We start from the raw sequence: 13180 nt of genomic DNA, 5'->3' as shown, positions 1-13180 counted from the left end.
ATAGCCGTTTGGCCAACAGTCAAGAATCATCCAATCTTGTTAACGGAGAGTCTGTTGGCATTTCCGATTGGGCCTGGGGAAGGCGGGGCTTTGTGAGGATGGGTGCGTCGGGCGACCAATGGCGGGAGATCATGTGATGACACCGTCCAATTGGAGTTGGCGAGCCTAGCTCTAGATCGGGGAGTGGAGAAGATTCAAGAGGTAGGGGGTGGTGGGGGGCTGTGGGGAGTGAAGGGTCGTCCACGATTGGATGGGCCGAACGTGCATGCCTATCTTGCGATGGAGTGAGATTATCCAAGAGGTGTCGAGAGCAACAAGACAGGCACGATCCACTGAGAGGTATTTCGTCTCAAGGGCAACAACGGTGGGCAATAAATGCCGGCCTTGCCAGCGACGCCCAAATCCCCAGCTCCTAAGCGTGCGTGCACTGTATCAGAGAGAATCTTACAGCACAGAAGGAGGCCATTCGACCCATCGTGCCTGTGCCGGCTCTTTGAAAGAGCTGTCCAATTAGTCCCACTCCCCTCTGCTCTTTCCCCGTAGCCCTGCAAAATTTTCCTTTTTAATTCCCCTTTTGAAAGTTATTATTGAATCTGCTTCCACTGCCCTTTCAGGCAGCGCATTCCAGATCAGAACAACTCGCTGCGTAAAAAAACATTCTCCTCATCTCCCCCTCTGGTTCTTTTGCCAATTACCTTAAATCTGTGTCCTCTGGTTACCGACCCTCCTGCCACTGGAAACAGTTTCTCCTTATTTACTCTATCAAAACCCCTCATGATTTTGAACCCCTCGATTAAATCTCCCCTTAACCTTCTCTGCTCTAAGGAGAACAATCCCAGCTTCTCCAGTCTCTCCACATAACTGAAGTCCCTCATCCCTGGGACTATTTCTGGTAAATCTCCTCTGCACCCTCTCCAAGTTCTCGACGTCCTTTCTGAACAGTGTGGCGCCCAGAATTGGAGACAATACTCCAGGTATAGGCTTATTGAAACATATAAGATTGTGAAGGAGCTTGATCGGGTGGATGCGGTAAGGATGTTCCCAAGGATGGGTGAAACTAGAACTAGGGGGCATAATCTTAGAATAAGGGGCTGCTCTTTCAAAACTGAGATGAGGAGAAACTTCTTCACTCAGAGGGTGGTAGGTCTGTGGAATTTGCTGCCCCAGGAAGCTGTGGAAGCTACATCATTAAATAAATTTAAAACAGAAATAGACAGTTTCCTAGAAGTAAAGGGAATTAGGGGTTACGGGGAGCGGGCAGGAAATTGGACATGAAGCTGAGTTCGGATCGGTCAAGGCCCTGTGGGTGGCGGAGAGGGCCCAGGGGCTGAGTGGCCGGGTCCTGCTCCTACTTCTTGTGTTCTTTAGATTTGAGATTAGGATCAGATCAGCCATGATCTTATTGAATGGCGGAGCAGGCTCGAGGGGCCGATTGGCCTACTCCTGCTCCTATTTCTTATGTTCTTATGTTAACCTGCGATTTATAAAAGGTTCAACATAACTTCCTTGCTTTTGTACTCTATGCCTCCATATATATTTTTTCCGAACATAAACTCCCATGTCCACATTTATGAAAGGCTCCGTCTGTGTACACGGGATACGGTGTAACAACAGCTTCCGACAAATGGACCAGACTGGTGGGATCTTGCTGATTCTGAGAGCTGCGGACAGCTGGTCAGGTCTCACTCCCGTTCCTGGCCTCAGACCCCCCAACACAGCCCTTTCCTTTAAGACAGACCCATTTGCTTATATTTCAGTGAAGTTACTGTCGTCACACACTAAGCTGACGAGTAAACATTTGCCACCTTTTTTTTTCGTACAGCTGGCATCCTAAGACACTCACAAAAACCCCACCTCAGTTTTTTATGGCGATTAAAGTAGTTTCTATTACTTTTTACAAGTCACGTAATGTGTCTAAGTACATCTTCAGGACAGTAAAAATCCTTGGAACACGGGAAAGTATCAGCCCGGGCTCAGTGGGTAGCTCTCGCTCTCTCTCGTCTCTGAGTCAGAAGGTTTGAGCCCCCATTCCAGAGACTCGAGCACCATAATCCAGGCCAACACTCCCCAGTGTCAGTACTGAGCGAGCGCTGCACTGTCGGAGGGTCAGTACTGAGGGAGTGCTGCACTGTCGGAGGGTCAGTACTGAGGGAGCGCCGCACTGTCGGAGGGTCAGTACTGAGGGAGCGCCGCACTGTCGGTCGGTCAGTAATGAGGGAGCGCCGCACTGTCGGAGGGTCAGTACTGAGGGAGCGCCGCACTGTCGGAGGGTCAGTACTGAGGGAGCGCCGCACTGTCGGAGGGTCAGTACTGAGGGAGCGCCGCACTGTCGGAGGGTCAGTACTGAGGGAGCGCCGCACTGTCGGAGGGTCAGTACTGAGGGAGCGCCGCACTGTCGGAGGGTCAGTACTGAGGGAGCGCCGCACTGTCGGAGGGTCAGTACTGAGGGAGCGCCGCACTGTCGGTCGGTCAGTAATGAGGGAGCGCTGCACTGTCGGAGGGTCTGTACTGAGGGAGCATGGCATTGTTGGAGGGTCAGTACTGAGGGAGCATGGCACTGTCTGAGATGCCTTCTTTCGATTGAGACTATAAACCGAGGCCCCAGTCTGCCCCCTAAGGTGGATGTAAAAGATCCCACGGCTGCTATTTCGAAGAAGAGCAGGGGCGAGTTCTCCCCGATGTCCTGGGCCAATAGTTATCCCTCAACTAACATCACTAAATCAGATGATCTGGTCATTTATCTCAGTGCTGTTTGTGGGATCTTGCTGGGCACAAATTGGCTGCTGTGTTTCCTACATTACAACAGTGACCACATTTATACATCACCTGTCACCACCTCAGGACGTCCCAAAGGGCTTCACAGCCAATGAAGTACTTTTTGAAGTGTGGTCACTGTTGTAATGTAGGAAACGCGGCAGCCAATTTGCGCACAGCAAGATCCCACAAACAGCACTGAGATAAATGACCAGATCATCTGTTTTATAATGATGTTGGTTGAGGGATAAATATTGGCCCCAGGACACCGGGGAGAACTCCCCCTGCTCTTATATGGCCTTGTTGTGAATGCTTAATTAGACAACCATTGAGAAATGACTCTGAGTTAAGTCCAGAGACGCTGACCGCATCCTGGAGATTGGTGTTTGCACATGAGTCTGCCCGAATAATAAAGTAATGTTTATAGTATTGACGCTCACTTCACAGGCAGTTGAACACGACACCGGCAGCAACGCTCTCGAACAAAGTCATTGCAAGATCGGGGGAGCCACAAAGCAAGCATCGAGGACAATCTTCTCAAGAGAGAGTCAGAAATGTCCAACGGCATCCTGTCTAGGGAGTAATCCCTGGGTGTAACACTGTTGCTCCAGTTCCAGACAAGAGGTACAGTGAAAGGCGGCCGAGCGTTAGATCGGAGAAAGCAAATGAAAGTTTCCTGCCAAAGGCTGGATTGTTCCCCTTGGAGCGGAGAAGAAGGTTAAGGGGCGATTTACCAGAATGGGACCAGGGATGATGGTCTTCAGTTATGTGGAGAGACTGGAGAAGCTGGGATTGTTCTCCTTGGAGCAGAGAAGGTTAAGGGGAGATTTAATCGAGGTGTTCAAAATCGTTACGGGTTTTTTGATAGAGTAAAAAAGGAGAAACTGTTTCCAGTGGCAGGAGGGTCGGTAACCAGAGGACACAGATTTATGATAATTGGCAAAAGAACCAGAGGGGGAGATGAGAATTTTTATTTTGACGCAGCAAGTTGTTCTGATCTGGAATGCGCTGCCTGAAAGGGCGGTGGGAGCAGATTCAATAATAACTTTCGAAAGGGGAATCGGATAAATACTTGAAAAGGAAAAATTTTCAGGGCTCTGTGGAAAGAGCAGGGGGGAGTGGGACTAATTGGATAGCTCTTTCAAAGAGCCAGCACAGGCACGATGGGCCGAATGGCCTCCTACTGTGCTGTATGATTCTAAATCTCCACTCGAAGGCTGGAGACTGGCAGCTAAGGAAAGAACGAGTTGAATTTGTAGGCGGGGGTAGAATTTAGAAAGTCATGCTTCGGTGCAAAGCTTCAAACGGTGAGCGTCGTATTGGGAGCTCGGGTACAAAGTTCGACAGCGTTTGTGGGATTGGTGTCCATTAGTTTTGATGTGATTGGAAAGTCCCGAATGTCCCATCGACTTGTGTCCTACTATCAGGAGAGATCGAGCAGGCTGGCTCACTTTTCTCTGGAAAGGAGAAGACGAGAGGAAACCCGCTTGAGGTCTTTAAAATTACGATGGGGCTCGATAGGGTGGGATGTGGAGAAACCATTTCCACTTGTTGGGTGAGTCCAGATCAAGGGGCCATAAATATATCTCTCACCAACAGATCAAATAAAGGATTGAGGAGGAATTTCTTCACACAGTGAGAAAGGGTGTATAATTAACAAATTAATGTCAGCATGGGTAAGTGTGAGGTGGTGCATTTTGGTAGGAGGAATAAGTAGATCAATTAATGATTGGGTAATAAGAGTTTAAATGGGGTGGAGGAGCAGAGGGATCTGGAGGTATAGATACACAAATCACAAAAAGTAGCGACACAGGTTAATAAGTCCATAAAAAAAAGCAAACTAAGTTCATTTCCAGAGGGATAGAATTGAAAAGCAGAGAAGTTATGTTAAACTTGTATAGAACCTTGGTTAGACCACACTTGGAGCACTGTGTACAGTTCTGGTCTCCATATACCTTGGTTAGACCACACTTGGAGCACTGTGCACAGTTCTGGTCTCCATATACCTTGGTTAGACCACACTTGGAGCACTGTGTACAGTTCTGGTCTCCATATACCTTGATTAGACCACACTTGGAGCACTGTGCACAGTTCTGGTCTCCATATACCTTGGTTAGACCACACTTGGAGCACTGTGTACAGTTCTGGTCTCCATACACCTTGGTTAGACCACACTTGGAGCACTGTGTACAGTTCTGGTCTCCATATACCTTGGTTAGACCACACTTGGAGCACTGTGCACAGTTCTGGTCTCCATACACCTTGGTTAGACCACACTTGGAGCACTGTGCACAGTTCTGGTCTCCATACACCTTGGTTAGACCACACTTGGAGCACTGTGCACAGTTCTGGTCTCCATAGTATAAAAAGGATATAGAGGCAGTGGAGAAGGTGCAAAAAAGATTTACGAGGATGATGCCAGAACTGAGAGATTATAACTATCAGGAAAGGCTGAACAGGCTGGGGCTCTTTTCTCTAGAAAAGAGAAGACTGAGGGGTGACCTGATAGAGATCTTTACGATTATGAAAGGTTTCGATAGGGTAGACGTAGAGAAGATGTTTCCACTTGTGGGGGAGACCAGAACTAGGGGGCCATAAATATAAGATAGTCACTAATAAATCCAATAGGGAATTCAGGAGAAACTTCTTTACCCAGAGAGTGGTGAGAATGTGGAACTCGCTCCCACAAGGAGTGGCCGAGGTGAATAGTGTAGATGGATTTAAGGGGAAGCTCGATAAACACATGAGGGAGAAAGGAATAGAAGGATATGCTGATAGGGTGAGATGAAGTAGGGAGGGAGGAGGCTCGTGTGGAGCATAAACACCGGCATGGACCAGTTGGGCCGAATGGCCTGTTTCTGTGCTGTAAATTCTATGTAATCTCACCTCCATCACTTGATGCTCCAAATAATTCTATTTGTGAATAAACCTCTTTCGTAGTTCAGCCTATTATAAGAACCAGGGAAATGTGGGTGTCTGGGTGTGTTAGTGCATGAAATTACCACAGTGACTGCAGCGGTTCAAGAAGGCGGCTCACCACCACCTTCTCAAGGGGCAATTAGAGATGGGCAATAAATGCCGGCCTTGCCAGTGACGCCCACATCCCATGAACGAATAAAAAAAAAAATGAACCCTTTAACAGCCTGTAGCAGAATGCTGTTTAACGCAGTTCTGCACAACTCCTCTCTGTCCTGCTATAACCTGCTTATTTTAAACATTTTAAGAACTGCGTCAAAATTGTTATGACCAATAAAAAATGGTTAATTTCATCTCCACAAGGCGAGAATTGGTTCCTCTTCCATCGACATCCTGTCACGATAGGCAGATATCAGGGCTAAAAGGGTTAAATTCCGAGGACAGGTCGCACAGACTAGGCTTGTATTCCCTCGAGTGTAGAAGATTAAGGGGTGATCTAATCGAGGGGTTTAAGATGATTAAAGGATTCGATAGGGTCGATAGAGAGAAACTATTTCCTCTGGTGGGGGGAGTGCAGAACAAGGGGGCAGAACCTTAAAATTAGAGCCCGCCCGTTCAGGGGTGATGTCGGGAAGCACTTCCTCACACAAAGGGGAGTGGGAATCTGGAACTCTCTCCCCCAAAAAGCTGGTGAGGCTGGGGGTCAATTGGAAATTTCAAAACTGAGATTGATAGATTTTTGTTGGGTGAGGGGATTAAGGGTTACAGAACCAAGGCGGGTAAATGGAGTTAAGATACAGGTCAGCCATGATCTAATTGAATGGAAGAACAGGCTCGAGGGGCTGAATGGCCTCCTCCTGTTTCTATGTAACAGGCTCGAGGGGCTGAATGGCCTCCTCCTGTTCCTATGTAACAGGCTCGAGGGGCTGAATGGCCTCCTCCTGTTTCTATGTAACAGGCTCGAGGGACTGAATGGCCTCCTCCTGTTCCTTTGTAGCAGAATCGAGGGACTGAATGGCCTCCTCCTGTTCCTTTGTAACAGACTCGAGGGGCTGAATGGCCTGCTCCTGTTCCTGTGTAACAGACTCGAGGGGCTGAATGGCCTTCTCCTGTTCCTATGCTCGTAAATCTCATTATTTTGAACAGTTACGTCAAGTCCAAAGAGAACAGTATTGTCCTTTCTCTCTTTCTTGCTCAATGAACAGCCTGAAAGCTTTGCTAAATGCTCAATTAAGATTAGTGGATTGTGCCTAACTGAGACTTCGTGCAGTATTCCAAGCAACTGTGATTGTTATTGCAGTTACTTGCGTCGATATTAATCTTTGCTTTGTGTCGTCACTCTGTTCTGAAATGTCACGTGTACAATTAATGGACATTGATTCGATTCACTCTCAAGCTATAGTTGTAGATACAACTACTTGCATTTATATAGCGCCTTGAACGTAGTAAAACGTCCCAAGGCGCTTCACAGGAGTGATTATCAGACATAATTTGACACCGAGCCACATAAGGAGATATTAGGACAGGTGACCAAAAGCTCGGTCAAAGAGGTAGGTTCCAAGGAGCGTCTTAAAGGAGGAGAGAGAGGCGGAGAGGTTTAGGGAGGGAATTCCAGAGCTTAGGGCCTTTTTTTTTATTTGTTCATGGGATGTGGGCGTCGCTGGCAAGGCCAGCATTTATCGCCCATCCCCAGTTGCCCGAGGCAGCCGTGTCAGCCCTGGCTCAGTGGTTCTCTCTCTCTCTCGTCTCTGAGTCAGAAGGTCGTGGGTTCGAGCCCCCACTCCAGAGACTCGAGCCCCATAATCCAGGCCGACTCTCTCCCAGTGCCAGTACTGAGTGAGCGCTGCGCTGTCGGAGGTGCCGTCTTTCGGAGATGTTAAACCGAGGCCCCGTCTGCCCCTCTCAGGTGGACGTAAAAGATCCCACGGCCGCTATTTCGAAGAAAAGCAGGGGGGGGAGTTCTCCCCGGTGTCCTGGGGCCGATATTTATCCCTCAACTAACATCAATGCGCAGATTAATCTGGTCATTTATCACATTGCTGTTTGTGGGATCTTGCTGTGCACAAATTGGCTGCCGCGTTTCCTACATTCCAACAGTGACTACATTTATATAGCGCCTTTCTCAATCTCAGGACGTCCCAAAGCACTTCACAGCCAATGAAGTGCTTTCGAGGTACAGTCGCTGTTGTAATCTGTTTTTTTTTGGCAAATTGGCTGCCATGATTCCCAGATTACAATAGTGACTACACTTCAAAAGTGCTCCATTGGTTGTAAAGAGCTTTGGGACGTCCTGAGGTCGTGAAAGGCGCGATAGAAATGGGAGCTCTTTCTTTCATCTTTCTTAGGCAGCTGAAGGCACGGCCGCCAATGATGGAGCGAAGAAAATCGGGGGATGCGCAAGAGGCCAGAATTGGAGGAGCGCAGAGATCTCGGAGGGTTGTAGGGGCTGGAGGGAGGTTACAGAGATAACGGAGGGGTGGGGCGAGGAGGCCATGGGGTGGATTTGAACACATGGATGAGAATTTTAAAATCAAGGCATTGCCGGACCGGGAGCCGATGTAGGTCAGCGAGCACAGGGGGTGATGGGTGAACGGGACTCGGTGCGAGTTAGGATACGGGGGGAGCAGAGTTTCAGAGAAGCTGAAGTTCATGGACGGTGGAGGATGGTAGAGGGTAGGAATATTTAAACGTGCGGTGTTGCCTCCCGCTGACTAACTCTTCGCTGTTGGTTGCAGATAACATGACTCAACATGGGAAACCCTAAGTCTTACCTTGACGTCTTATCGCTGACAGTCTACTGTGTCACCTTCATCCTGGGAGCACCCTCCAATGTCATGGCCCTCTACGTGTTCTTCAAGGAGCTGAGACGCAAACCCACGCCCAACGTCATCTACATGATCAATCTGAGCATCTCCGACTCCCTCTTCATTGCGTTTCTACCCGTTAAGGTGCTTGAGGCAGCGTGGGATGCCTGGGTGCTGCCTGAGATGTTCTGCCCAATCTTCAATGTCTTCCACTTCAGCACGATCTACGCCAGCGTCTTGTTTCTCACGGCGCTGAGCGTCGGGAGGTACCTGAGCGTGGCCTTTCCCATCAAGTACAAGATGTACAAGAGGCCCAGGTATTCCTGCATGATCTGCCTTGGGGTCTGGCTCATCGTCGCAGGACATATCTCCTTCATCTTCCTCGTGGAGGCGTCCGGGCTGCACCACCTCGTGTCCTCGGGCGAGGGCAACGCCTCGATCTGCTACAGCAACTTCACCCGCGCCCAGCTGGACCTGGTGGTCCCTCTGCGGCTGGAGCTGTCCATCGTCCTCTTCCTCCTGCCCTTGCTGCTCACCTCCCTGGCCTACATCGGCTGCGCCCGTGCCTTGAAGAGGAGCCGCTTACCCCAGCGGAAGAAGGGGAAGGCCCTCAGGGTGGCCGCGGTCACCCTGACCGTGTACGTGGCCTGCTTCACGCCCTACAACCTCTCGCACTTGGTGGGCTTCGCCAGGCACGAGAGCGTGCCCTGGCGGAGAGAGGTCCTGCTGCTGAGCGCGGCCAACTCTTTCCTCAACCCGGTGGTCTTCTTCTTCTCTTCGTCCGCACTCCAGCAGACGGCCAGCCAGTGTTGGCAGAGCGTCAAGCGGAGGGTCGGGGACGCCAAGGAGAACTTGGCCCGCACCTGAGGGAGAACGTGTCCGACAACGGCAGAAAAGAGGACTGCACGGGGAGCTCCCGAGAAATGTGTTTTTACACAACTAGGACTATGAATCGCGGAGATGGTTAAGGACGTCGGTCGCTTGGCTTCCAATGAAGACTTTCAGCTGGAGTCTAGACGACTCCGAATGTCCAGCGACTGCTATTGGCCGATATCGTTTCATCCAAAGCCCTGATGAGCTCTTTCTCTCTCAGAAGGAAAGAACTTGCATGTCTTTCGCGACCTCAGGACGTCCCAAAGCGCTTTACGGCCAATGAAGTACTTTTTTTTGAAGTGTGGTCACTGTTGTAATGCAGGGAACGCGGCAGACAATTTGCGCACAGCAAGATCCCACAAACAGCAATCTGATAAATGATCTGTTTTTTTAGTGATGTTGGCTGAGGGATAAATATTGGCCCCAGGACGCTGGGGAGAACTCCCCCCTGCTCTTCTTCGAAATAGCGATGGTGGGAACATTTACGTCCCACCTGAGAGGGGCAGACGGGGGCCCTCGGTTTAACGTCTCATCCGGAAGACGGCACCTCCGACAGCGCGGCGCTCCCTCAGTACTGGGCTCTGGGGAGTGTCGGCCTGGATTATGGGGCTCGAGTCTCTGGAGTGGGGGCTCGAACCCACGACCTTCTGACTCAGAGGCGAGAGAGCGAGAGAGACAGACCCTGAGCCGCGGCCGACAACAAACAAGGCAACAAGAATCCTCCCTGTTAATCTTTCAGATGCCCCACCCATCAATTCAATTTGCCAAATTGTGCCTTGATGCCTTGTTGAACTGTTTTATTCACCCATTAATATGGGCTACTTACAGATCAAAGTGAAGTGCTGGACATAACTTACAGAACTGTCGGCTAAGACTGAGCATGTTTCGTCTTGCACGAAAATAAAATGAAGTTCTGTCGATGCCTACTTGTATCATTCTTCCCAAAATCTGCATTCTGCTTTTTGCCAAGGGAACAAAAATTGATCATATTACTTTCTACTCAAGATGTGTATAAAAAGAATTCAAAGGGTCTCTTTTATTTATAATAACTTTGAACTGCTTCCTGACTTCAGGCTCTGCACTGGACTACTCGATATCTCACCTATAATCACCCGAGTCTGTAAATAATTCTATTTGTGAATAAACTCGATTTAATAGCTTAGCCCGTTGGGAAAAGTGCCCGGTATAAGCTGTTATTATCTATCGTTGATCGTGACGGGAGATGTAAGAGAATCGTACATATTATCCAGTCGAGCATTGACGATAAGAGGGAAGACCGTTTGCCCCCACAAACTGGACCCCATAACACTCTTCGATCATATATGATCACATCTGGAACCTGCCTTATATCATGAGAATAAATATTGGGAGCAAACCTGGATTGTAACGGTTGGTAGGGCTAGGATTCTGGGAGGATGAGATCAAATGACACCAAAGGGGATAGAATCATAAAAGTTACAGCACAGAAAGAGGCCATTCGGCCCATCGTGTCTCTTCAAACAGAGCGGTTTAATCTAATTCCATTTGAATGGGGCCAAGCTGTAGCAGAGATTAAACAAACCATGGTGTCAGTCATGGCTCAGTGGGTCTCTCTCTCTCTCTCTCTCTCACCTCTTAAGTCAGAAGGTCGTGGGTTCGAACCCCCACTCCAAAGAGTCGAGCCCCACAATCCCGGCCGACATTCCAATGCAGTACTGAGAGAGCGCCGCACTGTCGGAGGGTCAGTACTGAGGGAGCGCTGCACTGTCGGAGGGTCAGTACTGAGGGAGCACTGCACTGTCGGAGGGTCAGTACTGAGGGAGCGCTGCACTGTCGGAGGGTCAGTACTGAGGGAGCACTGCACTGTCGGAGGGTCAGTACTGAGGGAGTGCTGCACTGTCGGAGGGTCAGTACTGAGGGAGCACTGCACTGTCGGAGGGTCAGTACTGAGGGAGCGCCGCACTGTCGGAGGGTCAGTACTGAGGGAGCGCCGCACTGTCGGAGGGTCAGTACTGAGGGAGCGCCGCACTGTCGGAGGGTCAGTACTGAGGGAGCGCCGCACTGTCGGAGGGTCAGTACTGAGGGAGCGCCGCACTGTCGGAGGGTCAGTACTGAGGGAGCGCCGCACTGTCGGAGGGTCAGTACTGAGGGAGCGCCGCACTGTCGGAGGGTCAGTACTGAGGGAGCGCCGCACTGTCGGAGGGTCAGTACTGAGGGAGCGCCGCACTGTCGGAGGTGCCGTCTTTCGGATGAGACGTTAAACCGAGGCCCCCCGTCTGCCCCTCTCAGGTGGGACGTAAAAAGATCCCACGGCCACTATTTCGAGGAAGAGCAGGGGGAGTTCTCCCCGGTGTCCTGGGGCCGATATTTATCCCTCAACCAACATCACTAAAACAAAACAGATGATCTGGTCATTTATCACATCGCTGTTTGTGGGATCTTGCTGTGTGTAAATTGGCTGCCGCGTTTCCTACATTACAACAGTGAGCACACTTCAAAAAAAGTACTTCATTGGCTGCAAAGCGCTTTGGGACGTCCTGAGGTGGTGAAAGGCACTGTAGAAATGGGAATTCTTTTTTTATTTAAACTCAGTGAAGAGACGGGTGAAGCAGCGTGTAAAACACAGGGAGACCACCAGAGGGCAGTGGCAACCCTAAAATTAAATGATGGAGGAAATTCTTTAACATTAACAGGACTGGGTGACTTTCGGTCATTAACTAAACGGAGATTAGAGATCAGGCTGGTACTTTAAGAGAGCCACAACTTTTAGGTTTGCTGCGCGACTATTTTATTTCATCAATTTGCCCTAAGTCCAAAAGTAAAAGTTGCCTTAATTATTTTTTCTCTAATTAATGTTATCAACAACAACAAAAGCAACAAGTTGCATTTATATAGCGCCTTTAACGTAGTAAAACGTCCCAAGGCGCTTCACAGGAGCGTAAATCAGACAAAAATTTGACACCGAGCCACATAAGGAGATATTAGGACAGGTGACCAAAAGCTTGGTCAAAGAGGTAGGTTTTAAGGAGCGTCTTAAAGGAGGAGAGAGAGAGGCGGAGAGGTTTAGGGAGGGAATTCCAGAGCTCAGGGCCCAGGCAGCTGAAGGCACGGCCGCCAATGGTGGAGCGATTAAAATCGGGGGATGGACAAGAGGCCAGAATTGGAGGAGCGCAGAGATCTCGGAGGGTCGTAGGGGCTGGAGGAGGTTACGGAGATAGGGAGGGGGGGGCGAGGAGGGATTTGAAGACGAGGATGAGAATTTTAAAATCGAGGCGTTGCCAATGTAGGCTCGGGGAACGTGAGTGTTTTTGTAGATTGTTTCTTATTTTTCTTGCCTGTGAATTCCACTCCAACTCTGTAACCTCCCCCGATGCCCATCACTCAATTCAAACCCTATGGTTTTCCATAGAACAGTCCTAAGCACTCCCACCACGACCTACCTGTTACAGAGAGAAGCTGCCAGATTGATTATTGTTTGGCTTCTGGGGTAAACAACTTTCAATTAGCATATTAACCTCCTTTCATATGATTTTGCATTCACTATCCAGTATGGGGCTGTCTTAAGAGAGTCTAACCACCTCCCCTTCATATTCAACGGCATTACCGTCACCGAATCCCCCACCATCAACATCCTGGGGGTCACCATTGACCAGAAACTTAACTGGACCAGCCATGTAAATACTGTGGCTACAAGAGCAGGTCAGAGGCTGGGTATTCTGCGGCGAGTGACTCACCTCCTGACTCCCCAAAGCCTTTCCACCATCGACAAGGCACAAGTCAGGAGTGTGATGGAATACTCTCCACTTGCCTGGATGAGTGCAGCTCCAACAACACTCGAGAAGCTCGACACCATC

The 13180-nt window shown here is 49.6% G+C and overlaps 1 protein-coding gene across 4 annotated transcripts in view; it reads left to right on the top strand.

The window, feature by feature from the left end:
• LOC137306224 (free fatty acid receptor 3-like) overlaps nucleotides 1–10918 on the top strand; it is an 82030-nt gene extending 71112 nt beyond the window's left edge. For all 4 annotated transcript variants that reach the window (XM_067975342.1, XM_067975343.1, XM_067975345.1 and 1 more), the window contains 2 exons: nucleotides 3202–3378; nucleotides 8406–10918. In XM_067975342.1, coding sequence (XP_067831443.1) covers nucleotides 8421–9341 — 921 coding nt within the window. In that variant the 5' untranslated portion in view covers nucleotides 3202–3378; nucleotides 8406–8420 and the 3' untranslated portion in view covers nucleotides 9342–10918. The remainder of the gene's footprint in view (nucleotides 1–3201; nucleotides 3379–8405) is intronic.
• The last annotated feature ends 2262 nt before the right edge of the window (nucleotides 10919–13180 follow it).

The sequence above is a fragment of the Heptranchias perlo genome, chromosome 42 (genome assembly GCF_035084215.1).
Source record: "Heptranchias perlo isolate sHepPer1 chromosome 42, sHepPer1.hap1, whole genome shotgun sequence".
NCBI classification, from domain to species: domain Eukaryota; kingdom Metazoa; phylum Chordata; class Chondrichthyes; order Hexanchiformes; family Hexanchidae; genus Heptranchias; species Heptranchias perlo.
This window is presented reverse-complemented; position numbering and strand designations above follow the sequence as displayed.